Genomic DNA, 24,576 nt, shown 5'->3' with positions numbered 1-24,576 from the left:
ATACAGGTCCAAAAGTCGTTCCTAACATTGTACTCTTCCGTCTCTCTTTGAGATGCTGGAATCCAGCCCGAGTCCGGCGCCGCTGGAGCTGCCTCCCGCACCAGTCTCGTTCTCCCCCCCACCCTTGCCCGCGATACTGGGTCCTGAGGCGCCACAGCCGGCGTTTCCGGTGCTCCAACTCCTCTCTCGCCGCTGCCCCGCGGCGCTCTCGCTCCCCGGACCACCGGTGAACCAGGTGCTGCTCCTGGGCTGCCGCCTGCCGCCCCGCCCCGTCGCGGGGGCTGTCCCGGCCCGGCCCCGCCCCGGATCCTGCCGCCTCCGCCGTGCTGCACGCCCTTCGCTCGTTCGCCGCCGCGGGGTTGCCGGAGCGCACGTGGAGCCGCCATGGAGTGCCTGGTACTGCAGGACGGGTCGGTGCTGCGCGGCCGTCCCTTCGGGGCCGCTGGGGCCGCCGCTGCCGGGGAAGTGGGTGAGTGCGGCCGGGCGGGGCGGGGCTGGGCTGGCATCGGGTCCGGGACGGCTGCGGATGTCGGGGTCGGCCTGAGGCCGGCGAGCGGCACCGAGGGGGGGAGGGTGTGTGTGGGGGGTGGGCCCGGGTCGGTACGTGGACCTCCGCCTGCCCGGCGCCCCGCCGTGGGGCTGGAGCGGGAGCTGGCCCGGGGCGCTGCGGGATGCGGCCGGGCCCGGCGTTCGGGGGCTCCGTCCCAGGCGCTCCCTGTGCTTGCAGTCTTCCAGACGGGCATGGTGGGCTACCCCGAGGCCCTCACCGACCCCTCCTACAAGGGGCAGATCCTGGTGCTCACCTACCCGCTCGTCGGTAACTACGGCGTCCCTCGGGATGAGACCGACTCTTTCGGCCTTAGCAGGGTGAGTGAGCTGGAACGGGGGCGGCGAGGCAGGCAGCGGGACAGGCAGCATGTGTGGGGCAGCACAGTGGGGCAGGCAGCGTGCATGGGGCAGTGTGTCCCTGGAGTACCTGGAGCTGCCCGGCCCAGCCACCCACATGTGCCACGGCGGGGTAGCGCAGGGCAGGACGGTGCAGGGTGCCAGGACGGGGTGGTGCAGTGTGCCGCGGTGGGCTGACATAGGATGCTGGGGCAGGGGTGTGCCAGAATGGCACGTGGCAACAGGTGCGGGTTTGATACCCGTGCTGCAGGGCCCGGAGCCAGCAGTGGGGCCCAGGGTGCTCCAGCCTGCCATCCTCCTAGGAGGGGAGCAGGGTGGTGGGGGTGGGCGGGGGTTAGATCTCTGTGTGCTGGGGTTGGGGCGCCCTTCCAGCACATGGGGAGTGGGGCCATGTGTCTGTCCTCGATGAGGCCTCAGCCCCTCAGCCTCCACACTGGCTGTCCTGGGGCCGCCCCTGCCCGGGGGCAGAGTCCAGGCCCTGCTGTGCTGTGTTGGGCTAAGCCATGCTGACCCTGGGGGTCTACCCAGCCCCATCCTGCGTTGGCAGACTGGGGTTGCTACTGCAGCCCCACAGGCCTTGCTCCCGGGAACCAGAGACCCAGTCCCATAGGATGTGATGCACTGGCATGTCTGGGGCTCCCTGGTGAGGCTGTGGCCAGAGGGAGCGGTGCTTTCCAACATTCTGGTTCATGCCGTGGCTGTGCTCTAAGCTGAGGGGTCCTGCGATGTGGGCTATCCTGGCCCCTGGGCAGGGGGCTGCCATCCAGCAGTACTTGGGACCTGGCCGCCCATTCCTGGGAGCTCAGGTGGACTAAGCCTCAACCTCATCAGGGCTGGGTATGAGATAAGGTGGGGGTGGCAGCAGCCCAGCATGCCGTGTGGGGTGTCAATGGGGGCTGGTCCTGTGCCATGGGATTCCCCCATGGCTGTAGCCATCCTGCTGTGCCCCATGGGGATGGCCAGGCTGGGCACCCGCAGGGTGCACAGGGCTTCTCCCAGGATGGTGACCCCCCACCTGGCCATGCTTGCCCTCTGTCCCCTCAGTGGTTTGAGTCCAGCAAGATCCATGTGGCTGCACTGGTGGTGGGCGAGTGCTCAGAGACCCCTAGCCACTGGAGCGCATCCCTCTCCCTTGACCAGTGGCTGAAGGAGCAGAACATCCCTGGGCTCGAAGGTGGGACTGGGGAGACTGTGGGGTGGGAGCTGGGGGGCAGCTATGGAGTGGCTGAGGGGCTAGGGTCCAGGGGGCAGTGAGCTCTGAACAAGGCTTGTCTCTGTGTTGGGATTTGCCCCCCTGGCGATCGCTGCAGTGTTGGCAGTTAGGGGGGATGATGTTGCTGGGGCGTGGGGTCCTGCTCGGGGAGGGACAGGGCTGTGGGGTTTTGTCTCATAGCCCATCTGCAGGGGTGGATACTCGGGCCTTAACAAAGAAAATCCGTGAGAAGGGGACGCTGCTGGGGATGCTGGTGCCGGATGGGACCCCCACGAAGAGCCTCTCCTTTGAGGATCCAAGCAAGCGGCACCTGGTGCAGGAGGTGTCGCTGAAGGTGGGACTGAGGGGGCTGGCACTGGGCTGGGGGGCACGAGGGGGGCCTTGGGGAGTGGTTGGGGGCCTTGTGCTGGGCTGGGGGTATGAGTGGGGGTGCCTGGGGAACTGGAGAGGTGGCAGAGGGGGGTGGCACTGGGTTGCGGGGTGGCTGGGGCTGCCGAGGTGCTTACTGTGAAAGGTTGGTCCCAGCCCGAGGGGCCTGGGTGATCTGCACTTGCCCCTCCTGCAGGTACCCCTTGTGGTCAACCCCGGTGGGTCGCTGCGCATCATGGCAGTTGACTGCGGTCTCAAGTACAACCAGGTGCGGTGCCTGTGCGAGCGGGGCGCAGCCGTCACTGTGGTGCCCTGGGACCATCCACTGGACACTGCAGGTGGGGTATTGCTGGTTGGGGACATCCTGGGGCCCTGCCAAGGGTTGGGGAGGGGGGCAACAGGGTCTGGAGCAGGGGACGTCTCCTTGGTTGGTGCTGGGGGCAGCAGGGAACCATGATCTGCTCTAAGGCACTGGGGAGCCTTGATGTCACCTTTCTGGGGGACTTTAGGGCTCTGGGCCCTTGGTGTGATGCTGCAGAGATAAGGGGGGCATGGGCTCAGGGTGCCTTGCTGTGATTGGGGTGGGGGGCTCTGGACCATGGTGTCAGGGTGCCCTAATGTGGCTCTGCATGTGGGGCCATGGGGAGGCTGGGGGGGTCCTTGCCACCACCAGTATGGGTGTTGTGGGGTCAGGGCACTGTTGTGTGACCCTCCTGGGGTGTTGGGGAGCTGTGGGCTCAGAGTGCCTTGTTGCTAGGCTGCTGGTAGCCTGAGGGACCCTCTGGGGCCTTGGAGGGACTGGGAGGCCCTGGGGGACTGGGGAGCCCTGCTCTGACCCTGCTGCTGTCTTGGTGTAGACTTTGACGGGCTGTTCATCAGCAACGGTCCTGGGGACCCACGGCTCTGCCAGGAGACAGTGTCCAGCCTACAACGGGTGCTGGATGTGCCCCAGCCCAAGCCCATCTTTGGGATCTGCCTCGGGCACCAGCTGCTCTCCCTGGCCCTTGGCGCCCGCACCTACAAGATGAAGTGAGTGGCCATCTGGGGTGAGGGTCGGTGCAGGGTCCTAGCTGCCCAGGGCTGCCTGACCACCCATCCTGACACCCATCCCACCACCCAGGTATGGGAACCGCGGGCACAACCAGCCATGCCTGCACAAGGACACACAGCGCTGCTTCATCACGGCACAGAACCACGGCTTTGCAGTGGAGGCGGGCAGCCTGCCACCTGGCTGGGTCCCGCTCTTCACCAATGCCAATGATGGCTCCAATGAGGGCCTTGTCCATGAGCACAAGCCCTTCTTCAGGTGGGTGCGGGGCTGGGGCTGGGGAGTCCAACGGGGCATGAGGCCATGCCCTACCTGACCACCTCCACAGTGTCCAGTTCCACCCTGAGCACCGTGCTGGCCCCACAGACCTGGAGGGGCTCTTCGACATCTTCATGGAAGCAGCAAGGGACCTGCGGAGCGGAGACGGCAGTGCCCGGACAGGTAGGTGTGAGCTGGGAAGGGGTGGCCAGGCCCTTGGCTCTAGGGCTGTGGGTGGGGGTTGTGGGCAAGCCTGTGGGGCCAGGGCTTTGCACAGGGGTGCGTGTTGCCCCAGCCCCAGTGTGACCCATCTTCCCCCATAGTACGGGAGCGCCTGCGGGACTGGCTGACCTATGACAAGGCGCCAGCAGGGGGCCAGGATGTAGCCCGTCCCCGCAAGGTGCTGATCCTGGGCTCCGGTGGCCTCTCCATTGGGCAGGCGGGTGAGTTCGACTACTCTGGGTCACAGGTGAGCAGCCACACAGGGCACGGTGGGGGTGTCACCCAGGGGGTGGGGGCCTGGGGGTGCCAGCTGTGACCCCTCTCTGCTCCCCATAAGGCCATCAAAGCGCTGAAGGAAGAGAACATCCAGACAGTGCTGATCAACCCAAACATCGCCACGGTGCAGACCTCCAAGGGGCTGGCAGACAAGGTCTACTTCCTCCCCATCACCCCCGAGTATGTCACCCAGGTGAGCACCCTGGGGTGCCAGCTGGGTGAGGGGTGGTTTGGGGGGCGCTGGGGCAGCAGGGATGGGGGCTACCTGGGGGGTCAGTGGGTGTCTGGGGGTCTGTGGTGTGGTGGAGGGGCTGATACGTGGAGGGTTGTGGGGGGCAGCAGCAGATGGAGGGTGTGGGGTGCGTTCTGCAGGACCACTGTGGGTCCCTGCCCCATTGCCCGTGCCCCCTAGGTGATCCGGAACGAGCGCCCTGATGGGGTGCTGCTGACCTTCGGGGGGCAGACGGCCCTCAACTGTGGTGTGGAGCTCACCAAGGCAGGCGTGCTGGAGCGGTACCGTGTGCGGGTGCTAGGCACCCCTGTTGCCTCCATCGAGATGACAGAGGATCGCAAGGTCTTCGTGGACAAGATGGAGGAGATCGGGGAGCACGTGGCGCCCAGTGAGGCTGCTGCCTCCCTGGAGCAGGTCCGGGGATGGGATGGGATGGGAATGGGGGGCAGCTCCCAGGCAGGGTGCTGTCCTCCCTGTTCCCAGTGTGACCCCGTTGCTCTCTGCAGGCACAGGCAGCGGCTGAGCGGTTGGGGTACCCGGTGCTGGTGCGCTCTGCCTATGCCCTTGGGGGCCTAGGCTCTGGCTTCGCCAACACTCGGGAGGAACTGGTGGCACTGGTGAGCCAGGCCTTCACCCATACCTCCCAGGTCCTGGTGGACAAGTCCCTGAAGGGCTGGAAGGAGATAGAGTACGAGGTGGTGCGGGATGCCTACAACAACTGCATCACGGTACGGGGTGAGGGGAGACCTCCAGGCCTGCTCTGGGGGGAACTGACAGAGGAGTGTACTGGGAGTGTGGGGTCAGAGGCTCCCATCCCCAGGGAGGGCTCCTCAGTGCCTCTGGCTGCTGTGTGCTACTGAGAGCTGCACCCCTTGAGCCAGACCCCCCACACCCCCCGTGCTTTGCTCTGGGTGGGCTGCAACAAGTGGGGCGTCCGAGGAACTTGTGTTCAAGCCCTGGCTGTGCAGGGCAGCCCCTGTTGGTCCTCAGGGCAGGGGAGGACATGGTGGGAGTCAGGAGGGATTCGCCTGGGGCAGCAGCAGCCAGGAGCACATGCAGGCAATGCATGGGGTGGTGGGTTCCCTCCCCTCAGCCTGTGGTGACCCCCCTGCTGCCAGGTGTGCAACATGGAGAACCTGGACCCGCTGGGGATCCACACGGGTGAGTCCATCGTGGTGGCACCCAGTCAGACCCTCAATGACATGGAGTACTTCATGCTGCGGCGCACGGCTGTGAAGGTGGTGCAGCACCTGGGCATCGTGGGAGAGTGCAACATCCAGTTTGCCCTGAACCCTGAGTCAGAGCAGGTTTGTGAAGCTCCCGCAGCTCCCCCTCCCGATGCCCCCAGCCAGCCCTGCCCTGGGGAGCCCATGTCCAGGTCCTGCCCTGCGCTAGCCCACGGTGTTGCGCCTTACCAGCCTCCCCGGGCTGCAGCACCTGGCATCCCTGGGGGCCAGAGGGTCTCACCGTATCGGTGGCTTGGTCGGCCCTGACAAGTGCAGCAGCGTACTGGGTCTTGCTTCCTCCCGGTGCTGTGGGTGGTGCTTGGGAGGTCCCTGCGTGGCTCTACATCCTGCTGCAGCTGTCAGCAATGTCTGCCCTTTCCCAGCCTAGCTGCCTGCCCTTTCCTAGCCCAGCTGCCCTTCCGTTTGCTCCCCATTGCTATTTGTGCCCACCATGTGCTAGCGACTCTTCAGTGCCAGCTGAGCACCGGGCAGCTGAGAGCTGTGCGGCCAGCACCCAGCCTAGTGCTGCAGGAGCTGCATCCTGCACTGCCCCACTAACCTGCCTGCCTGCTGCCTGCAGTACTACATCATCGAGGTGAACGCCCGGCTGTCCCGCAGCTCAGCTCTGGCCAGCAAGGCCACCGGCTACCCCCTGGCCTACGTGGCTGCCAAGCTGGCCCTGGGCATCCCCCTGCCCCTCCTCAGGTAAAGGCACCACTGTGGTGTAGGGATGGGGTGCTTCCCCAGCTGGCCTCGCACCACTCTGGTGGGACAGCCCCAGTTACTGACCCCTGTCCCCTCCCCAGGAACTCTGTCACCAACTCCACCACAGCCAACTTTGAGCCCAGCCTGGACTACTGCGTGGTGAAGATCCCACGCTGGGACCTCAGCAAGTTCCTGCGTGTCAGCACCAAGATCGGCAGCTCCATGAAGAGTGTGGGTGAGTGCAGGGTGGACAAGTAGGCAGCACGGTGGGTGTGTGGGGTCTAGCTGCTCACAGCTCCATCGACAGGGGAGGTCATGGCCATTGGGAGGAACTTCGAGGAGGCTTTCCAGAAGGCCCTGAGGATGGTGGATGAGAACTGCGTGGGCTTTGACCACACTTTGAAGCCAGCCTCTGATGTGGTGAGTGCCAGGGGTCTGGGGAGGGTCTCTGCTGCCAGTGCAGTCCTAGAGGAGCGGTGGCTGTCTGCCCCCTACCTGGCCCTGCTCACCTCTCTCTGGCCGGGCAGGAGCTGGAGACACCAACGGACAAGCGGATCTTTGTGCTGGCAGCTGCGCTGCGGGCTGGCTACTCCATTGAGCGGCTCTATGAGCTGACCAAGATCGACCGCTGGTTCCTGCACAAAATGAAGAACATCACAGACCACGCAGTGCTGCTGGAGTCGTACCGTGAGGAGCAGAGCACCATGCCGCTCACTGTGCTTAAGCGGGCCAAGCAGCTTGGCTTCTCAGACAAGCAGGTGGCTCTGGCCGTGCTCAGGTAATTCAGGGAGGGGGTGTTCCCACTCTCTGGTCCAGCCCAGGTCCTGGTGCTCACCCTGCCCCTTGCAGCACTGAGCTGGCTGTGCGGAAGATGCGGCGTGACCTGAAGATCCTGCCGGTGGTGAAGCAGATCGACACGGTGGCAGCGGAGTGGCCGGCCCAAACCAACTACCTGTACCTGACCTACAATGGCACCGAGCATGACCTGGCCTTCCGCGAGCCCCACGTCATGGTCATCGGCTCTGGCGTCTACCGCATCGGCAGTAGTGTTGAGTTCGACTGGTGTGCAGTCGGCTGCATCCAGGAGCTCCGCAAGGTTGGCTGGGCTCCGGCACCCTGCAGGGTTGGTGAGCTGGGTGTCTCCAGTGAGAGCGGGGTGGCCCTTGGCCTCACAGTGTCCTACTCCCCTGGCAGATGGGCTTCAAGACGATCATGGTGAACTACAACCCTGAGACGGTGAGCACAGACTATGACATGTGTGATCGCCTCTACTTCGATGAGATCTCCTTTGAGGTGAGTAGGGGCTCTGCCTGCTGTGGAGCTGGGGTAGGGTAGGGGCTGCTGTGGCCCCTGTCCCAGCCATCCCCCTGCTCCATGCGGTGCTGCAGGTGGTGATGGACATCTATGAGCTGGAGAACCCTGAGGGCGTTATCCTGTCTATGGGTGGGCAGCTGCCCAACAACATTGCCATGGCCCTGCATCGGCAGCAGTGCCGCATCCTGGGCACCTCCCCAGAGGCCATCGACTCAGCCGAGAACCGCTTCAAGTTCTCCCGCCTGCTTGACTCCATTGGCATCAGCCAGCCCCTCTGGAAGGAGCTTTCCGACATGGAGGTGGGGGGCTGATGAGAGTGATGGGGCTGCCCCAGTGGGGACTGGCCCTTGGCTTGTCCCCTGAGGGTGCCATCTCTACCACAGTCGGCCAAGCACTTCTGCTGCAAGGTGGGGTACCCCTGTGTTGTGCGCCCCTCCTACGTGCTGAGTGGCGCTGCCATGAACGTGGCCTACTCGGACAGCGACCTGGAAAAGTTTCTGAGCAACGCCGTGGCTGTGTCCAAGGAGCAGCCCGTCGTCATCTCCAAGTTCATCCAGGAAGCCAAGGTCCATCCAGGAGACTGCCCTGGCTTTGGGGCACCCGTGCTCCCCATGAGAACCCTGTCCCCCTGCCCCAGTGCCGACAGCAGGCTTTGACTGTGTTCCTGCTTGCAGGAGATTGACGTAGATGCCGTGGCCTGCGATGGCGTCGTGGTGGCCATTGCCATTTCGGAGCACGTGGAAAATGCTGGGGTGCACTCAGGTGATGCCACGCTGGTGACGCCCCCCCAGGACATCACCCCTAAGACACTGGAGCGCATCAAGGCCATTGTCCATGCTGTTGGGCAGGAGCTGCAGGTCACTGGGCCCTTCAACCTGCAGCTCATTGCCAAGGTACCCTAGCTTGGGGAGCTGCACCGGGTTGGCACTGTGCTGGTGGGAGGACACTCTGTATCCCCATATATGCTCAATACCATCCCCTTTTCCCCAGGATGACCAGCTGAAGGTGATAGAGTGCAATGTCCGTGTCTCTCGCTCCTTTCCCTTTGTCTCCAAGACTCTGGGAGTGGACCTGGTGGCTCTGGCCAGCCAGGTGATCATGGGTGAGGATGTGGAGCCTGTGGGGCTGATGACGGGTACAGGCATCGTTGGTGTCAAGGTGAGCAAGGGCTGCAGAGCCTGGGCTGAGGCACACGGCTGGGCAGCCTCTGAGTCCCCTGCTGCCCCCAGGTGCCCCAGTTCTCCTTCTCTCGCCTGGCGGGTGCTGATGTGGTGCTGGGTGTGGAGATGACCAGCACGGGCGAGGTGGCCTGCTTCGGGGAGAACCGCTGTGAGGCTTACCTGAAGGCGATGCTTAGCACTGGCTTCAAGATCCCCAAGAAGAACATCCTGCTGACCATCGGCAGCTACAAGGTGCGTGGGGCTGGGACAGAAGCTGGGACAGAGGCCAGGGCTCCCCTTCCACCCTCTGACTGACCCTGGGGTCATTGCAGAATAAGAGTGAGCTGCTGCCCACAGTGCGGACCCTGGAGAGCCTCGGCTACAAGCTGTATGCCAGCCTCGGCACTGCTGACTTCTACACCGAACATGGCATCAAGGTTGGGGATGGGGGTCTGGTGGGGGCCGGGGACACCCTCAGGGGAGGCATGGGACCATGATGGGTGTCGCTGCTGGCAGGTGATGGCCGTGGACTGGCACTTTGAGGAGGCAGACAGCAGTGAGGCTGGTGCTCGGGAGACGCAGCGTAGCATCCTGGACTACCTGGCTGAGAACCACTTTGAGATGGTCATCAACCTCTCGATGCGCAACTCGGGGGGTCGCCGACTCTCCTCTTTTGTCACCAAAGGGTACCGCACCCGACGCCTGGCCGTTGACTACTCCGTGCCGCTCATCATTGACATCAAGTGCACTAAGCTCTTTGTGGAGGTGGGCTGGGGTGTGCCAGGGGCTCAAGGGATGTGGGTGCAGGTGAAGGGAGCAAAGCAGGGGCTGGGGTAGGAAAGTCCTGTTGTGGATACTGTGGGATGGGGTGCTGTACATGGGCATTGCTGCGGGAGGGTCTTTTTTGGGGCGCAGCTCAGGCAGACATCTTCATCCTGGTCCCGTTCCTGAGCCTGGGCCTCATGCGTCCCTGCAAGACAGGTCCTGCCTCATGGCTGCTGTCTCCGCAGGCACTGCGCCAGATCGGTGCAGCCCCCCCCTTGAAGATGCACGTGGACTGTATGACATCCCAGAAGCTTATCCGTCTGCCAGGTAGGTGGGACCGGGGCTGTAGCAGGGGCCAGGGACCCAGAGGATGCAGCACAGAGCTGGGGCAGCGCTGGGGGCATCTGAAGGCGCTGCAGGGAGAGGAGACATTTTACTGTGCTGTTGGGGTGTCCTGTGTCCCCCGTGGCTGGGGGCTGCCTGTGGTAACATTGCCCTGCTCCCCAGGCCTGATTGACGTCCATGTCCACCTCCGTGAGCCAGGCGGCACCCACAAAGAGGACTTTGCGTCGGGCACAGCAGCTGCCCTGGCTGGGGGCATCACCATGGTGTGCGCCATGCCCAACACCAGCCCTGCCATCACTGATGCCACCTCCTTTGCCCTGGTGCAGAAGGTGAGGGACTGCTGCTGTCCAGTCTGATGCCCACGTCCCCTTCCCGGGTGCTGTGGTGCTGTCTGCAGTGGGGCTGACTCTGGCCTGGCACCGACCGCCCCTTGCCCCCACAGCTGGCCGAGGCCGGGGCCCGCTGCGACTTTGCCCTTTTCCTGGGGGCTTCCTCGGAGAATGCCAGCTTGCTGGGCCCCCTGGCCGGGGCGGCTGCTGGGCTCAAGATGTACCTGAATGACACCTTCTCCAGCCTGCGGATGGATGACGTGTCGCTGTGGATGGAGGTGAGGTGTTGTGGGTGGAGGCTGGCGTGGGGCTGGACCCAGCTCCCGGTGCCGGCTCCCACCATCCCTGTACTGCCCTCAGCACTTCGAGCAGTGGCCACGGCACTTGCCTGTCGTGGCACACGCGGAGCGGCAGACAGTGGCTGCCATCCTGATGGTGGCCCAGCTGTACCAGCGCCCTGTGCACATCTGCCATGTGGCCCACAGGGAGGAGGTGAGCAGCAGGGCCCAGGGGTGCAGCAGGGGGACTGCAGGCCCCCATGATGGGGCACGGGGGCTGTTTGGGGACCGCCTCTCTTACTGTGGCTCTCCCAGATCCTCCTCATCAAGGCAGCCAAGCAGAAGGGGATCCCAGTGACGTGCGAGGTGGCCCCACACCACCTCTTCCTGTGCCGGGATGACCTGGGGCGCCTCGGGGAGGGCCGAGCGGCTGTGCGGCCCGCGCTGGGCACCCGCCAGGACGTGGAGGCGCTCTGGGAGAACATGGACACCATCGACTGCTTCGCCACAGACCATGGTGAGCCCTGGGGGATGACAGCCGTGGGCCAAGAGCACGGAGTGGGGGCAGCAGCGGGTCCCCCAGTGACCACAGCCCCATCCCGCAGCCCCCCACACGCTAGAGGAGAAGCAGGGGCAGGAACCACCCCCTGGCTACCCTGGCCTGGAGACGATGCTGCCGCTGCTGCTGACTGCCATCTCCGAGGGGCGGCTCACTGTGGAGGATGTCATCCAGCGTCTCTATGAGAACCCCCGCAAGATCTTCGGGCTGCCAGCACAGGAGGACACCTACGTGGAGGTGAGTGTCTGCCTGCCTCCTCCCCAGATCCAGTCCCAGTGCTGCGCTGCTGACTCTGACCTGCTGTCCTGACAGGTGGACCTGGAGCACGAGTGGATCATCCCCAGCCACATGGTCTTCTCCAAGGCCTGCTGGACACCCTTCGAGGGCATGAAGGTGAAGGGGACGGTGCGGAGAGTGGTCCTGCGTGGGGAGGTCGCCTACATTGATGGGCAGGTAAAGCCCCAGGTCACCCTTCCCCCTGTGTCTAGGGGAGTCCCCCAGCACCAACTCTTATCACCCCCAACCTCATCATTCCTATGGCTGCAGGTGTTGGTGCCCCCCGGCTATGGGCAGGACGTGAAGAAATGGCCCTCAGGAGCTGCGCTGGTGCCACATGCAGCCCCTGCCAAGGAGAGTGCGAAGGTACTGGGGTGTGTGGAGCTGGCGGGAGGGTCCCTGCCCTGTCCTGGCTACATCTCTGTCTCTTATTGCAGACCCCTGAGCGGCCCCGGCATGTGGCAGCCAGTGAGATGCTGCGCGGCCGAGCCTCCAGCCCCCGCCGAGCTGGCCCCATAGGCGAGGGGCGCTTCCACCTCCCGCCCCGCATCCATCGGGCCTCTGACCCTGGGCTGTCAGGTAGGGGGTGGGGGCGAGTGGTGTGGCGTGGTGGAGTGTGGTGGGTGGGCAGTGGGGCTGCAAGCGTGCCGCCCCAGGGCCGGGTCTGGGGCCACGGCTGGGCGGCCCCGCTGACGCTGGCCCTTGTGTCCTGTTCAGCGTTCCGGAGGCTGGGAGCCGCGCACCGCCCGGGCGCCCGAGGCACCGGTAATGTCGCGGGGCGACTCACTCAGACAATGAGACGCGGCTGTACTAATGGCACTAACCGCAGCCGAAGAGTGCTTCCCCTCCCCCAGGTGCCGCGCTGGCCCCGGGCTGCCTGTGCCACCCTGGCACGGGCTCCTTTGTGCACCATGTGATGGGGCCAGGCACCACTGGACAGGGCACAGCTGCGCTTGACTGCGCCCCATCTGCCCCAGCCTGCACGGCACCTCGGGGACCCTTTGCCTGCCAGTGTGATTTGGGTTGCGTTTGATCGGGTTCTGTGGGGTGTGTGGGGAGAGGGGCACAGCACTGTGCTGGGGCTTGTCCTGCTCCATCTCTGGGGGGTCACAGCCCCAGCATCGGGCCCTGCGGTGCTTTTGCCCTGTGCTGTCAAGTGCTGGGAGGGCTGTGCCACACACAGCACCCTGGGAGAATGGGGCCCAGGGTGCCGCAGCTGCCCGCACCCTCTAATATCACCGCTCCCCTCTCCCACCCCAGCTGAGGATGCCCGAGAAAAGGCCGGCAGGAAGGCAGCGGAGTCGGGTGAGTGCTGCAAGGGGATCTGGGGGCCCATAGCAGGCAGGCAGGCTGAGTGACTGGGGGCCTGCAGTGAGACCCACCCACATGGGCTGACCGGCTGCTCTTGGTGCTGCAGATCCAGCTGGGATCCAGGACAGCTACTTCTACCCACTGGGCCCCTTCCCACGCCAGGCGTCCCCCCAGGGCATGCCCCACTTCCAGACCTCCACAATGCTGCACCCCCTCGTCGGGCAGCATGTCCTCTCTGTCCAGCATTTCTCCAAGGACCAGGTGCACAGGCTGGTGGTGGGCACTGGGGTCACGGGCACCTGAATAAGAGGAGGGGGTGCGTTGCCTTGCGCATCCCAGCACAGTCCTGGCACTGTGCACACCCCAGCTGAGCCACCTCTCCCTGCAGCTATCACATCTCTTCAATGTGGCACACATCCTGCGCATGCTGGTGCAGAAGGAGCGGAACCTGGACATCCTAAAGGTGAGCTGGGCGTGGGGTGGCTGTCCAGACACTCTGAGCAAGGCTGAGGGGAGCCCTGTCGTGGGTGTAAGTGACCTGGGCTCCCCAAGGTGATAATGTGGCACCCACAGGGCAAGGTGATGGCTTCCATGTTCTATGAGGCAAGCACGCGGACCAGCAGCTCCTTTGCAGCGGCCATGAGCCGGCTGGGTGGCTCCATCCTGTCCTTCTCAGAGGCCACCTCCTCGGTGCAGAAGGGCGAGTCGCTGGCTGACTCCGTGCAGACCATGTGCTGCTACGCCGACGTGCTGGTGCTTCGACACCCACAGCCGGGTGCTGTGGAGGTGAGAGGGGCTGGTGGGGTGGCCGCATCCTGCCTCTGAAGGTGTTGATGTCCTGCCCCTATGATGGGGACGGTGAGCTGCGCGCCACGGGGCAGGGCTGTGTTCGCCAGTGGGTCAGGCTGGGCAGGTGTCAGGAACAAGAGCCAGGTCCTGTCACCGTTGGGCTGGTGGGGGCCGCATCCTGCCTGCGCTCAGCGTTGCTGTGCTCCCAGCTGGCTGCCAAGCACTGTCGCAAGCCCGTGATCAACGCTGGGGATGGTGTGGGAGAGCACCCCACGCAGGCGCTGCTGGACATCTTCACCATCCGCGAGGAGCTGGGCACTGTCAACGGCATGACGGTAAGGTGCTGTGGGGGGTTATGGCTGCCACCCCCACCACAGTGGAAGGCCCTCTGTGGGGCTGGGGAGCCATGGCACTGTGGGTTGGGCTGACTGCTCTCCCCAGATCACCATGGTGGGTGACCTGAAACATGGGCGCACGGTGCATTCCCTGGCCCGCCTGCTCACCCTGTACCGCGTCAACCTGCGCTACGTCACCCCCCCTGGCCTCCACATGCCCCCCGACATCACCAGCTTTGTGGCCTCCAAGGGCATCAAGCAGGTGAGTAGGCAAGCTGGGGGGGCTGGGGCCCTGCGCCCCCCTGGCCATGCTGACAAGTGCTGCCCCAGGAGGAGTTTGGGAGCATTGAGGAGGCGCTGCCTGACACGGACGTGCTCTACATGACCCGCATCCAGAAGGAGCGCTTCCGCCTGGCTGAGGAGTACGAGGCTGTGAGTGAGGGTGGTGCTGGGAGGGACTGGACCCCCCCAGGTCTTGCTCTGGCAGCGGGGAGTGGCAGCCTGCCGCCCTGCCCGGAGCTCAGGGCTGTCTGCCCCCCCTTGCAGTGCTTTGGGCAGTTCATCCTCACGCCCCACATCATGACCCGGGCCAAGGAGAGGATGGTGGTGATGCACCCCCTGCCCCGTGTCAATGAGATCAGGTGGGGATGGGGGGGGCTGGAGTGTGGGGATGGGGGGACTTGGGGGCTTGGGGGCAGCTCTGGGGTGGGGTGGGGTATCTGCAGGGGGCTGCTCTGGGGCAGTTCTTGGGGGCGGCTCAAAGGCAGCTGGGGGAGGCTCTTGGGGGGGCTCGGAGGCAGCTGGGGGGGCTGTTGGGGGGGGGCTCTTGGGGGGTGCTCAGGGGCAGCTCTTGTGGGGATGGCTCAGGAGCGGCTTTTGTAGGGGGCTCAAGGGTCCATCAGGGCGATGGAGGTGCTAGGCGGGGTTCGGGGGGTCTTGGGGCGATGGGGGGCGGGGCATGGGGTTGTCGTTACTTCCTCTTCTGACGTCACTTCCGCAGCGTGGAGGTGGACTCGGACCCGCGCGCCGCGTACTTCCGGCAGGCGGAGAACGGGATGTACATGCGCATGGCGCTGCTGGCCACCGTGCTGGGCCGCTACTGAGCCAATAAACCGCGTCACCGCGCGCCGCGTCACCGCCTGCTGCGTCATCGCGCCGCGCCGCGCGGGCCATGGCGGCGCTGTGGAAGGGCTGCGGGCGGCTGCTGGCGCGGCGGCCGTGGGCTGCACCGGCGCTCACCGCCGGTAAGGGCCGCGCCGCGCCGGGGCCTGTCCCCCCCGTGCCCCTGCGTCTGGGAACGCCGGATCCCCAGCCCCGGCTCGGGGCCCTCCCTGCCCCCCGATCCCCCAGCCCCCTCACCCCAGTAACACGGGGCCCCGTTGCCCTGCTGCTGTGGGCTCGGTCGCCCCCCGTGGGAGGCAGGGCAGGAGCCCCACGGAGCGGGGGCGGTGGAGGGTCCCGGTGCCTCAGTGGTCCATCGTTCGTGGGGAGGAGGAGCTGCTGTTCCCCCTGGCTCAGCAGGGAGCAGGGGCTCACCATGTGTCCCACTGGGTGAGGGGCCTCAGCCCCCTCCAGCTGCAGGAGATCTGCATCGGGAGGCTGCACTAGAGCTGGGAGGCCTAATGGGGTTGTGCCTCCTTCCAGCCCCCCGGAGAGACCTCCCACAGCTCGAGGCCTTACCCCAAACCTCTGGGTAGAGGCTGTTTTGGGGCCCCCCCCTCCTCCTGGGAGGGTGTAGATGCTGGGCCGTGGCGCTGGGGTGGAGACCTCCTGACCCTCCCCTGGGTGTTAGCCAGTACTTGGCAGCAAAGGCTTTGGGTCGAGTTGGGCACAGAGGTGCTGCCTGGGGAGAGACCCTGCCCCTGAGAGGCTCCTTGGGGCCCTGCACAGGTAATTTATTCTCCCTAACAGTGTTGCTGTTTGAAGGGCTGGCAGCTGTCATAAATCTACCCTGGCACTGGCAGGTGCCTCCCCATGCCCCAAGGACACTCTCCCTATGCAGGCAGCTGCTACAGGCAGGGATGCTCCTGACCTTGCTGGCCCTGGACTTGCAGTCCTGAGCAACAAGCATCTCTGTCTCCCTGCTGCTCATTGCTCCTGTGCAGGGCTGCTGGCTGGCAGGAAAATCCATCCTGCCTGTGCTGTAGAGCCATGCAGAGGGGTGTGCAAAGCAGGCTGGTTGGCAGCAGGGTCCCTGCGTGTTCTCCTCTGCACCCCCTGCTTGCAGCCTTCCCCACCACCCCTGCCACCCACCAGCCATGCTGCTCACAAATAACCAGCCTGGGATGCTGGAAAAACAGCCTGGGGCATCTGGGGATGCCCTGCTGTGCTGGGGAACTAGTATGGGTGCCAGGGGGCTCCGCTTGCAGCCACTGGTCCTCCCTGCTGCTGCGGGGGGGGGGGGGGGGGGTGGGGGGTGACGGCATGTTGCTCTGCCTGCCAGGCTGCTGGGGTCCTGCCAGGCCACCTCACTGTTCTTGCTGTTATTTTTATCTGATTTGATGGAGTCTATTGCCTGGAACCTGCTGCATCGTGTGCTGCTGGGCTGCACATCCCCCCTTGATTCCTGGAGCGAGGCCAAGGTGGAGCTGGGAGGGCTGCCCAGGACCAGCCCTCTCCTTCCTTGGCAGCCTCAGCTGCTGCTGTAGCTGGCTTGGTGCAGCCCCATGCTGGCTCTGGGCTCCACCTCTGCCTGTTGCTTCTTCACGCTGGAGCTGGTCCTGCCATGCTGAGATGTACCCCTGTTCCCCCCTACTAACAGTTCCTTGTGGCTGTGGCAGCCACCAGGAGCACAGGGCTGTGCCCATGGGGCTGCGCAGCCACCGAGTACAGCTGCTCTGTGTGAGTGATAGGCCCAGTGCTGGATGTGGTTGCTGCAGCCAAGAAGAGGCTCAGGCTTGGTGGCTGGATGTCTCCCTTGCCTGCAGCGGGGGCCTGGGCCCAGCCCTGGTGGGAGCATAGCCATTCCTCCAGGATAAGGGCAGCCCTTCTGGAGGCTGAGCTTTCCTGCTTCCTTGTAGCTCCAGCAAATAATTACCCCATCCAAGGCTGGGCTTGGCCCCTTGCTGCTGGCTGTGCCATGGTCCATGTGGAGGAGGCAGACTCCCCCCAGCCCTGTGCCCCATGCTGGGCAGCTGCAGGGGGGCTGTGCAGATCCCAGCCTCCAGCCCTGCCTTTGCTTGCTGCTGGAGGAGCCCCCGATGCTGCTGTTCCCCTGGGCAGAGCAGAGCCACTGGCTAGGTCTAGGCCGGGGAGGTTTGCTGGCAGTTGGCTGTGCCTGGTGTGCCCAGCTGCACTCCCCCAGCCGAATCGCTGTCCTGCCTGGCAGTGGAGCAGTGGGGTCAGGCAGGGCTTTGCCTCCTGCATCTCAGGCCTTGGGCCAGGATGCCAGCAGGGCCCAGGCACAGTGGGCAGCAGCACGTGCCCATGGCCGTGACCTTGCTGTCCCTGCCTGCGGCGAGCAGCCTTGTGCTCCTGTGGTGGCAATGCAATCTCCAGCTGGCAGCCGGTGAGGCCCACGGGGGATGCAGACGGTGTGGCCTACTTAGATTTGGGCTCGTTTCAAAGTCCTCTGACCACAGGAACAGCAACTTGTGGGATCGGCCAGGCACCCTGGGCTCAGCCTGGCTGGGGGCTGCGTGCTGCCTCCTGCCTGCCCGTGCACTGCTCTGCACTGAGCAGACGAGAAAGTGCCTCCTTGGAGCTCGGGTGGCGGCCAGCTGGGGAGCCCTCACCCTTCCCATCAGCTGCATCCAGCACTCCCGTGCAGGTGCGGTGCTACCGTGTGTGTTGGCTCTTCCCAACCCAGGGCAGGACATGGCAGTGGTGGCAGGGCCTGGCAGAGCTGTGGGGTCCACCAGGGGCTGGTTCCTGTGTTCATGGTGTGCAGTGCAGCTGGGGTCCCCAGCCCCGTGCTGGAGCTGCAGCAGGGCTGGGCAAGTACAGTGCGTGTGGCGAGTGGCACTGGTGCCAGCCTGAGTGAGCAAAGTCATTGCGAGAGACTTGATCCAGCCCTGCTCCCAGGCTTGGGCGGGGTGCACGGACAGGTCTATTCCCTCACTGGCAGCCCTGGCATTGCTTTATCCCTGCCAGGCATTGTGCCCGGAGCCTTCAGCACTGAATGAGTAATGCCAGTGCTGCCGGCTGCGCTTTCTCAATGAGCGCCATGCGGGGGGAGCCTGCCTGTGCTTAGTGGGAAGGCTGCCTGTGGGAAGCAGGCAGTCGGCGCTTCTGCCATGCTGGCCTGGGGTCCCTCGCTTGCTGGCACCCCCTGCCCCTGCACTACTGTGGGCTGGTGGAGGCCACTCTGCCATCACGGAGGGGTGCAGTAGCTCTCAGGGCCTAGGGGCAGAGCCTCAGCCCCTGGGGGCTGCGTTTGGTCCAGGGTGGGAGATGGAGCCAGGGATAACAGTGGCAGGAGGCAGTTCCAGGGGTGCGGCAGCTCCATGGGGCTGCAGAGATGGGGCCAGCTCTCCCAGTCCTGCCAGGGCATGTCCAGCCCGACTGGTCTTGGCTGAGGCCCTGGCTCCTGCCCAGCCTCCTGGGCTGTCTCCAGACTCTGCTGGGCAGCTGGGCTGGGCTGGGTCCAGCCACTGCCCATGGGCTCCCCGGGGCCACACTGCAGCCCTGGCCCGCATGGCTGGGGCAAGGAGCTGGGCAGCTGTTCCCACCCCGTTCCCCTCGTGCATGCTGGCTGGGGACGGCACAATCCAGCTGCAGGCACTGTAGAGGCGGCAGGCATGCTCCCCTGCCACGGCCTGGGGTCTGCAGCCCTTAGGCTGGGATGTGCTCCCTGTGGCACTGCTGGGGGCTGTCACAGAGAGACCGGTGGCCCTGGGAGGGAGGGAGTAAGGGCTGGGTGCTGCTGGTGACACGGCCAGGGCTCTGCCACCCCTTGTCCACAAGAAACCGCTCACAGAGACCTTCTGGGCAGGGCTGGCCCTGAGCTGGCAGTGCGGTGGGGGCTGCTGGGACCAGCACTTCCCAAGACAATGGCTTGCTGGGTTCAGGGTTTCCAAGAATGGAGCAGAATCGCAGCAGGGCTGGAGACCTGCCTGGGAACCATCCTGGGAGGAACAGCGGGAATAAGCAGGGAGCCCGCAAAGGTCAGGGGAAGGAGCACTGGGCCAGCCGAGTTGCGTCGAAGAGGTCAAGGGTGTAAGGATGGAGCAGGGGCTGCCAAAGGCCCAGCTGAGCAGCACTCTGCAGGGGATGCGCGCAGCAGAAGGTCCCTCACACTGATATGGCAACAAGGCGAGGAGCTGTGCCAGCAGCCAGGCAGCAGCGAGGAGCCGGGGCCAGCCCTGGCACCCAGCGAGCCTTACCTGGCTGGTGGCGGCGGTGGTGCTGCCGGGTGAGAGCGGCAGAGAGCGGCTTTCCAAGGAAGGGTATTGTAGTCGGCAGGGTTTGCACGGTGCTCGGGGAGAAGTTTCAGGCAGTGCAAGGTGTCAGGAGAGGCCACAGCGGGAGTGCAGGCAGCAGCGGGGTGGGCTCTGCCCCCGAAACCCCGGGTACTGTGGGCCCTGGGTGATGGATGAGCCCTGTGCCAGGGCTCTGGGGACACAGCACAGCTGGCCGCTGTTTCAATTAGAGATGCTGCATCGTCCTAAGAGCAGCCCAAGGCACTTGGCCTCTGCGAGAGGGCTGGTGCTGCAGGGTGGGAGTGGGCAGGTTTGGTGCAGGGCAGTGGGCAGCTGTGCACCGGGATGGGCTCAGTGGGGCCAGAGCAGGCTCAGGCCTTCCCAGCGCAGCAGCGCTGCAGGCAGGCAGGGCAGCGCTTGGGCAGGAGGAGCTGGCTGTCCGCAGGGTGCTCTGAGGTCGTATTCTGCCCCAGTGCACGGCAGCTGCCAGAGCAGGCTGTGCTGGTCACAGGGGCCCTCATGGGAGCTGGTGACATGATCGCCCAGCAGCTAGTAGAGCGGCGGGGGCTGCGTGGGCACAACGGCCCCCGGACCCTGAAGATGATGGCCATCGGCTTCTGCTTTGTGGTGAGTGCCAGTGTGCAGTGGGCACCTGGGCTGAGCAGCAGGCTTTGGGTGGGGTGGGATGGAGGGCTCTTTGGGCAGGGTGAGACTGTGCTGCCTGGGTGTCAGCTGGGTCATCCTGGTGCCACCTTCAGCAGCTGTGGGCAGAGCTGGGTCCCCTCGAGGAGGAGCACCCAGTTCCTACACCCAGCTATGGGTATGGGCACCCCCAGCTGCGCTGCAGGGTGGGACAGGGCTGGCAGCCTCCCCATGCAGCCTGGGCACCTGTGCCTGTCCCTGCTGCTGGTGCCATCCCTGGGGAGGTTTCACTTTGGCAGGAGGGTGACCTACACCCAAGGGTGCAAAACGTGCTTTGCTCTGCTGTGTAGGCTGAGGCTGGATCCTGACCCCTCAGCTCCCATGCTCTGGGCAGGGCGACATTGGGCCCAGTGCCCTGCACTGGCGGCTTGGGCGGGGAGCCCTGGGTGGCACTGGCACAGCCAGGGTCCCCATGCCACAGAACCCTGCCCAGTGTGTCAGATGTGAAGTCCTGCGGCTGCCGTGCTGGAGCAGGCCCCTGGCTGCCCCATGCCAGTGCTGGTACTGCCCGGCAGAGTGGTCAAGGAGGGGCAGGGGGGGCTGTGGGGGTCCCTGTGCCCACCCTACACATGGGGGCTGTCCCATGGCGACACAGCGTTCAGCAAGGAGCAGCACAGCCCAGGAGGGGAGGCAGGACAGGCCCCGGTCCCTGTGTTTCAGGGCTAGGGCCGGGCCATGTAGCTAGCTCTGGAGACCCCCCAGCCCTGACAGCCTGTGGCCTGGGAGAGCGGGACGAGTAGGATGCTGCCCCTCACCATCTGGCTTTTGCAGGGGCCTGTTGTGGGGAGCTGGTACAAGATCCTGGATCGTCTCATCCCAGGGACCACAAAAGTGGTGGCTGTGAAGAAGATGGTCCTGGACCAGGTCAGTGCCACGTGGGTGAGGGTGCCTGCATGGGGCTGGTGCCGTGGGAGGTAGGTACAGCCATGTGTCCACAGGCTGGTTTCCATCCTGCTCCAAGAGCCCCAGCTCCTGAGGCTGGGGCCAGTACCAGTGCAGTGAAGGGTTGGGGTGTACAGGGTTGCAGAGGGGCCACCTTGGTCTGGGTTTGGACCCTTCCAGAGGTTCTGTGGTGGTGCCTGTACTTCTGTATGGCTCTGTGCTGGGGAGCAGCAGGCTGAGTAACCCCAGGCCATCGGGCAAGCTGGGCCTGTCCCCCCTTGTCCCACCACACACTCCCCTCACCCTGCATTGCGGACCCAGCTCCAAGCACCACAGGTCCTACAGCACTGGGCTCTGACTCGCCTCTTGCAGGGGGCATTTGCGCCGTGTTTCCTTGGCTGCTTCCTCGCCATCACTGGAGCGATGAACGGTCTGTCAGTGGAGGAGAACTGGTCCAAGATCCAGCAGGTATGTGCTGCTTCCCTGGAGCAGCAGGGAGCTGTCATCAGCAGGGGCACCTTGGCAGCTCCTCCCAGCATGCCAGCACTGCCAGCTGCTCCTATTTGTGGTCACGCCTGTGCCCAGGCACAGCCCCGTCCCAGCACCGACTGCGTGCCCCCAGCTCTGTCATCGCGCTCCTGTCCTCACAGCCTGACTTGCAACTCTATCGTGTCCCAGGACCTCAGGCAGAGAGCTGGCTCCACAGGCGCTCCACGGCTGGGGTGGGGAGGCATCTGCCGCACTGCTGCAAGGCACAGAGCAAGTCTTTGCCTGGCCAGAGCCCAGGGGTGCATGGGGCTGGCCCTGCCAGGCTCAGTGCTGGGTTCCGGGGCCTTGGGGGCATTGGGTGCCTGGTGCTGCCAGTCTCCTAGGTGCTGGTGTCAAGGCTGCTCCCTGTGGCACAGCTCTCTGGGGTCCTACCTGGGCTGGGGTGGCTGGGTGCCTGGTGCCATCCAGCTCCCTGCACGCTGTCTGGCCCCTCTCCTGGCTGCATCTCCAGACCCATTACTGAGATGGCTCCCATTAGCAGTAATTGCTGGAAACCAGTGCAAAAGCTGAGTCAGCATGTCCAGAGCGTGAGTTGCCGGGGAACAGGTGACCACCCACCATGCGGTGAGGCACACCAGGGGTGGTCTTGGGGCTGCCCAGGGTTGTGTGGCACTGGCACTCACACACCAGTGATGGCTGCAGGGGCTGTGTGTGAAGGGCCCTCTGCCTCCAAGCTGTGAGCTGGGGATGTTGCCCCAACTGGGCCATGAGCTGGTGCCCCAGGCTGGAGCTCTGCCTGGGGTGCATCACCCAGAGCTCATTCCTCTGCATGGGTTCACCCATCAGGCACCAGCCAGCTGCCCACCATGCAGCAGGTATGTGTCAGCAGAGACCTTTCCTGCCCCTCATCTTGCACTGGAGTGCAGGGAGAAAATTCTGGGAAAGAATTGAGTTACCTCTTCTTTCTCCTGGCTTTGTGAGAGCAGCAACCAGGGTTCAAGGTGTTTTGAGACACCCCAGAGGCACATGTAGACTGGCCCTAGGCATGGGCAGCATGCCCGAGTGCTCCCATCCACCCTAGCTGCATCTCAACCAGGTGGTGCCATCTATCTTGCCTTGCCTCCACCAGGGAGACCGGCCAGGGCCTGAGCACAGTGGTGGGTGATTCCTGCGAGCTGTGGCTCCTGGCCGGTGCCCTACCCATGGAGGGGGCTGGGCTGGGGACCAGGCAACAGCGGCTGGCAGCCACCTTCACCCCTGGCTTGGGGCACATCCATCTCTCCCCACACAGAGGAAGCGTCAGCAGAGCATCCATCACCCCTGTGCCCGCTGTCCCCGTCCTGGGCTGCCGGCCAGCACTGGGAAGAGGCTGGGCTCTAGGCTGAGTCACAGCCAGGCTGGATGAGGGACTCATCCTGCTGCTGTGGGGCAGGGCTGCGGCACAGCCATGGGTGCAGCACAAGGACAGGGTGGCTGCCCTGTCTGGGTGCCCCTCTCTGGCCCTGCGCCACAGTGCCGGGGCGGGGGGCAGGGCTGGGGGGACACGGGGTTGGATGGGGGCTTGCAGCCTGCACTGGGGAGAGGAGCCAACTGCCCCTACCTTGCCCACTGTCTGAATCTGCTGGGGGCACCCAGCTCACCACTTGCCCTCTCAGCACCTTATCCTGCCCCATGCCTGCCCCTGCTCTCCTGCTGGGCTTGCACAGGCAGGGCGGCATGTGGTGGCCTGCCTGTGGCACCCAGCATTGGTGGCAAAAAGGGCTCACAGTGGGGATGGAGCACTTGTGGCTACCTTCTCCCTGCCACTGCATGCGAACACAGCTCTGGGAAGGGTGCAGGCAGGCAGCAAGGGGCTGCAAGCACCCCGTGTGCAGGTGGAGCGGGTGTGGAGTTGGGAAGGGGGATCATGGCAGGGGACAGTGGCCCCTCCACATGCTCCTAGCCCCTGCTTGCAGCCCTTTGGTTGTTTCCTTGGCTGCTTCCTTGGGTTGCTGGCAGCTCTTTGGAGACACTCCTGCACCATTCTTGCTGGTGCTGGGGCCTCCCTGGGGCTGTGCAAACGACCATCCCTGCCAGGGCTGCAGGCAGCTGGGTGGCAGGGCTGGGCACTGGTGCTGGGTGGCAGTGGGGCTGCACTGCGTGCTCACAGCCTCCCCTCTCTTGCAGGACTACATGGATGCCCTGCTGACCAACTACTGCGTAAGTGCGGTCAGCCGCTGCAGGCGGGTCCTCTGGGGCCCTGGGGTGCCATGCCGGGTTCCTCCTCACACCTGTCCCCTGTCCCTCACCTCGGGGGCTGCCATGGGCTCAGTTGGGCGCCCTGAGCAGAGATGGGCATGGTGCTGGCAGGGCCTGTTCACTGCTGTCTCCTTTTCTGCCCAGATCTGGCCACCGGTGCAAATCGCCAACTTCTACTTCGTGCCCCTGAAGCACAGGTAGTAATGCAGCCGTGGCCCCAGCTCTCAGGCTCCCAGAGCTTGTGGCTGTGGACCCTGTCCCTTCTGTCCCCAGGCTGGCTGTCGTCCAGTGCATTGCCATCGTCTGGAACTGCTACCTCTCCTGGAAGGCAAATCGGATGTGAGGTGGAAGCCGTGTTGCCTCCCAGGGCTTCCTGCATGCTACTTGACTCTGCCCCACCTCTAGAGCCCTTGGAACAGGCGCCTGTGGCTGTGGATGGGGCCAGGATATGTAGGGTGCTAGCAGCAGCCATCCCGCTCGCTCCTTGGAGGATCCCATTGCCTGTAACTACAGCCCTCACCACTCCAGGGATGCACAGAGGAGAAGGTGACGCCATGGTCACCCCGGGGCTGCTCTGGGTCTGACAGCCTGCTATGCCATGGGGCAGCTCTGCCCCTTGAAACGCTCCTCCATCTGTGTTCACTCCTCTCTTTGGCCCCTGGCCCTGCCCACAAGGTGCTCCTGCCCTGAGCATTGCTCTGTCCATCCCCAGCAGCACACCCCAGGGGCTGAGAAGCAGGGTGCAAGCCCTGGGTTAACAATGCCGTGGGTTGGGCACTGCACCACTCAGAACCAGGGTCCCCGTGCTGCTGAGGGGCTGCCCTGTCCCAGGCTGCCAGCCCCATGCCTGCAGCCCCCACCGCCACAGGCCAGCTGTGCTGCCCCTAAAGTGTGGTTTGCTGTATCTCTGCTGCGGACACTTGGAGCACCCAGTAAATGGCGTTTTTCACTCTTGATTCTCATGACACCAGCTCATGGCTTTCTGATAC

General features: G+C 64.8%; 2 protein-coding genes across 5 annotated transcripts; both read left to right on the top strand.

Annotated features, from left to right (window-relative positions):
• The first annotated feature begins 298 nt into the window (after positions 1–298).
• On the top strand, positions 299–15,041 carry CAD (carbamoyl-phosphate synthetase 2, aspartate transcarbamylase, and dihydroorotase). Of its 3 annotated transcripts, XM_056343334.1 has the most exons (45): positions 299–469; positions 728–867; positions 1,951–2,080; positions 2,311–2,453; positions 2,685–2,826; positions 3,346–3,517; positions 3,609–3,794; positions 3,865–3,977; positions 4,118–4,263; positions 4,354–4,485; positions 4,705–4,938; positions 5,031–5,252; positions 5,643–5,831; positions 6,331–6,455; positions 6,557–6,690; positions 6,763–6,875; positions 6,983–7,233; positions 7,305–7,551; positions 7,650–7,748; positions 7,844–8,068; positions 8,153–8,335; positions 8,444–8,662; positions 8,760–8,927; positions 8,999–9,181; positions 9,262–9,366; positions 9,446–9,694; positions 9,940–10,021; positions 10,202–10,368; positions 10,482–10,646; positions 10,729–10,860; positions 10,962–11,163; positions 11,252–11,442; positions 11,518–11,658; positions 11,752–11,847; positions 11,919–12,060; positions 12,199–12,246; positions 12,742–12,786; positions 12,899–13,053; positions 13,181–13,255; positions 13,366–13,578; positions 13,791–13,916; positions 14,023–14,178; positions 14,247–14,348; positions 14,463–14,557; positions 14,917–15,041. In XM_056343334.1, exons 1-45 carry the CDS (start codon positions 385–387, stop codon positions 15,017–15,019), a joined length of 6,771 nt encoding a protein of 2,256 aa, XP_056199309.1. In that variant the 5' UTR covers positions 299–384; the 3' UTR covers positions 15,020–15,041. The 3 variants fall into 3 exon arrangements, with proteins under 3 accessions (XP_056199309.1, XP_056199308.1, XP_056199311.1); XM_056343333.1 differs by lacking the exon at positions 12,199–12,246 and having other exon boundaries at positions 311–469; XM_056343336.1 differs by lacking the exons at positions 299–469; positions 728–867 and having other exon boundaries at positions 1,958–2,080; positions 2,352–2,453.
• MPV17 (mitochondrial inner membrane protein MPV17) lies at positions 15,038–24,543 on the top strand. Of its 2 annotated transcripts, XM_056343338.1 has the most exons (6): positions 15,038–15,160; positions 19,788–19,903; positions 20,750–20,842; positions 21,233–21,328; positions 23,516–23,548; positions 23,809–24,543. In XM_056343338.1, the coding sequence occupies exons 1-6, from the start codon at positions 15,088–15,090 to the stop codon at positions 24,169–24,171; spliced, it is 774 nt and encodes a 257-aa protein (XP_056199313.1). In that variant the 5' UTR covers positions 15,038–15,087; the 3' UTR covers positions 24,172–24,543. The 2 variants fall into 2 exon arrangements, with proteins under 2 accessions (XP_056199313.1, XP_056199312.1); XM_056343337.1 differs by lacking the exon at positions 15,038–15,160 and having other exon boundaries at positions 15,179–19,903.
• The last annotated feature ends 33 nt before the right edge of the window (positions 24,544–24,576 follow it).

The sequence above is a fragment of the Falco biarmicus genome, chromosome 6, assembly GCF_023638135.1.
Source record: "Falco biarmicus isolate bFalBia1 chromosome 6, bFalBia1.pri, whole genome shotgun sequence".
NCBI lineage: Eukaryota > Metazoa > Chordata > Aves > Falconiformes > Falconidae > Falco > Falco biarmicus.
Note: the sequence above shows the minus strand (reverse complement) of the source record. Positions and strands in the feature narration are given on the sequence as shown.

What these genes read in the sequence shown, in the direction of transcription:
- CAD (XM_056343334.1), top strand. Translation starts at nt 385, where the DNA reads ATGGAGTGCCTGGTACTGCAGGACGGGTCGGTGCTGCGCGGCCGTCCC. An exon ending in TCGACTACTCTGGGTCACAG is followed by an intron (nt 4,264 to 4,353) that starts GTGAGCAGCCAC and finishes GCTCCCCATAAG; the next exon opens with GCCATCAAAGCGCTGAAGGA. An exon ending in GCATCCAGGAGCTCCGCAAG is followed by an intron (nt 7,552 to 7,649) that starts GTTGGCTGGGCT and finishes CTCCCCTGGCAG; the next exon opens with ATGGGCTTCAAGACGATCAT.
- MPV17 (XM_056343337.1), top strand. Translation starts at nt 19,622, where the DNA reads ATGGGCTCAGTGGGGCCAGAGCAGGCTCAGGCCTTCCCAGCGCAGCAG. An exon ending in ACTGGTCCAAGATCCAGCAG is followed by an intron (nt 21,329 to 23,515) that starts GTATGTGCTGCT and finishes CCTCTCTTGCAG; the next exon opens with GACTACATGGATGCCCTGCT. An exon ending in CCCTGCTGACCAACTACTGC is followed by an intron (nt 23,549 to 23,808) that starts GTAAGTGCGGTC and finishes CCGTGGCCCCAG; the next exon opens with CTCTCAGGCTCCCAGAGCTT.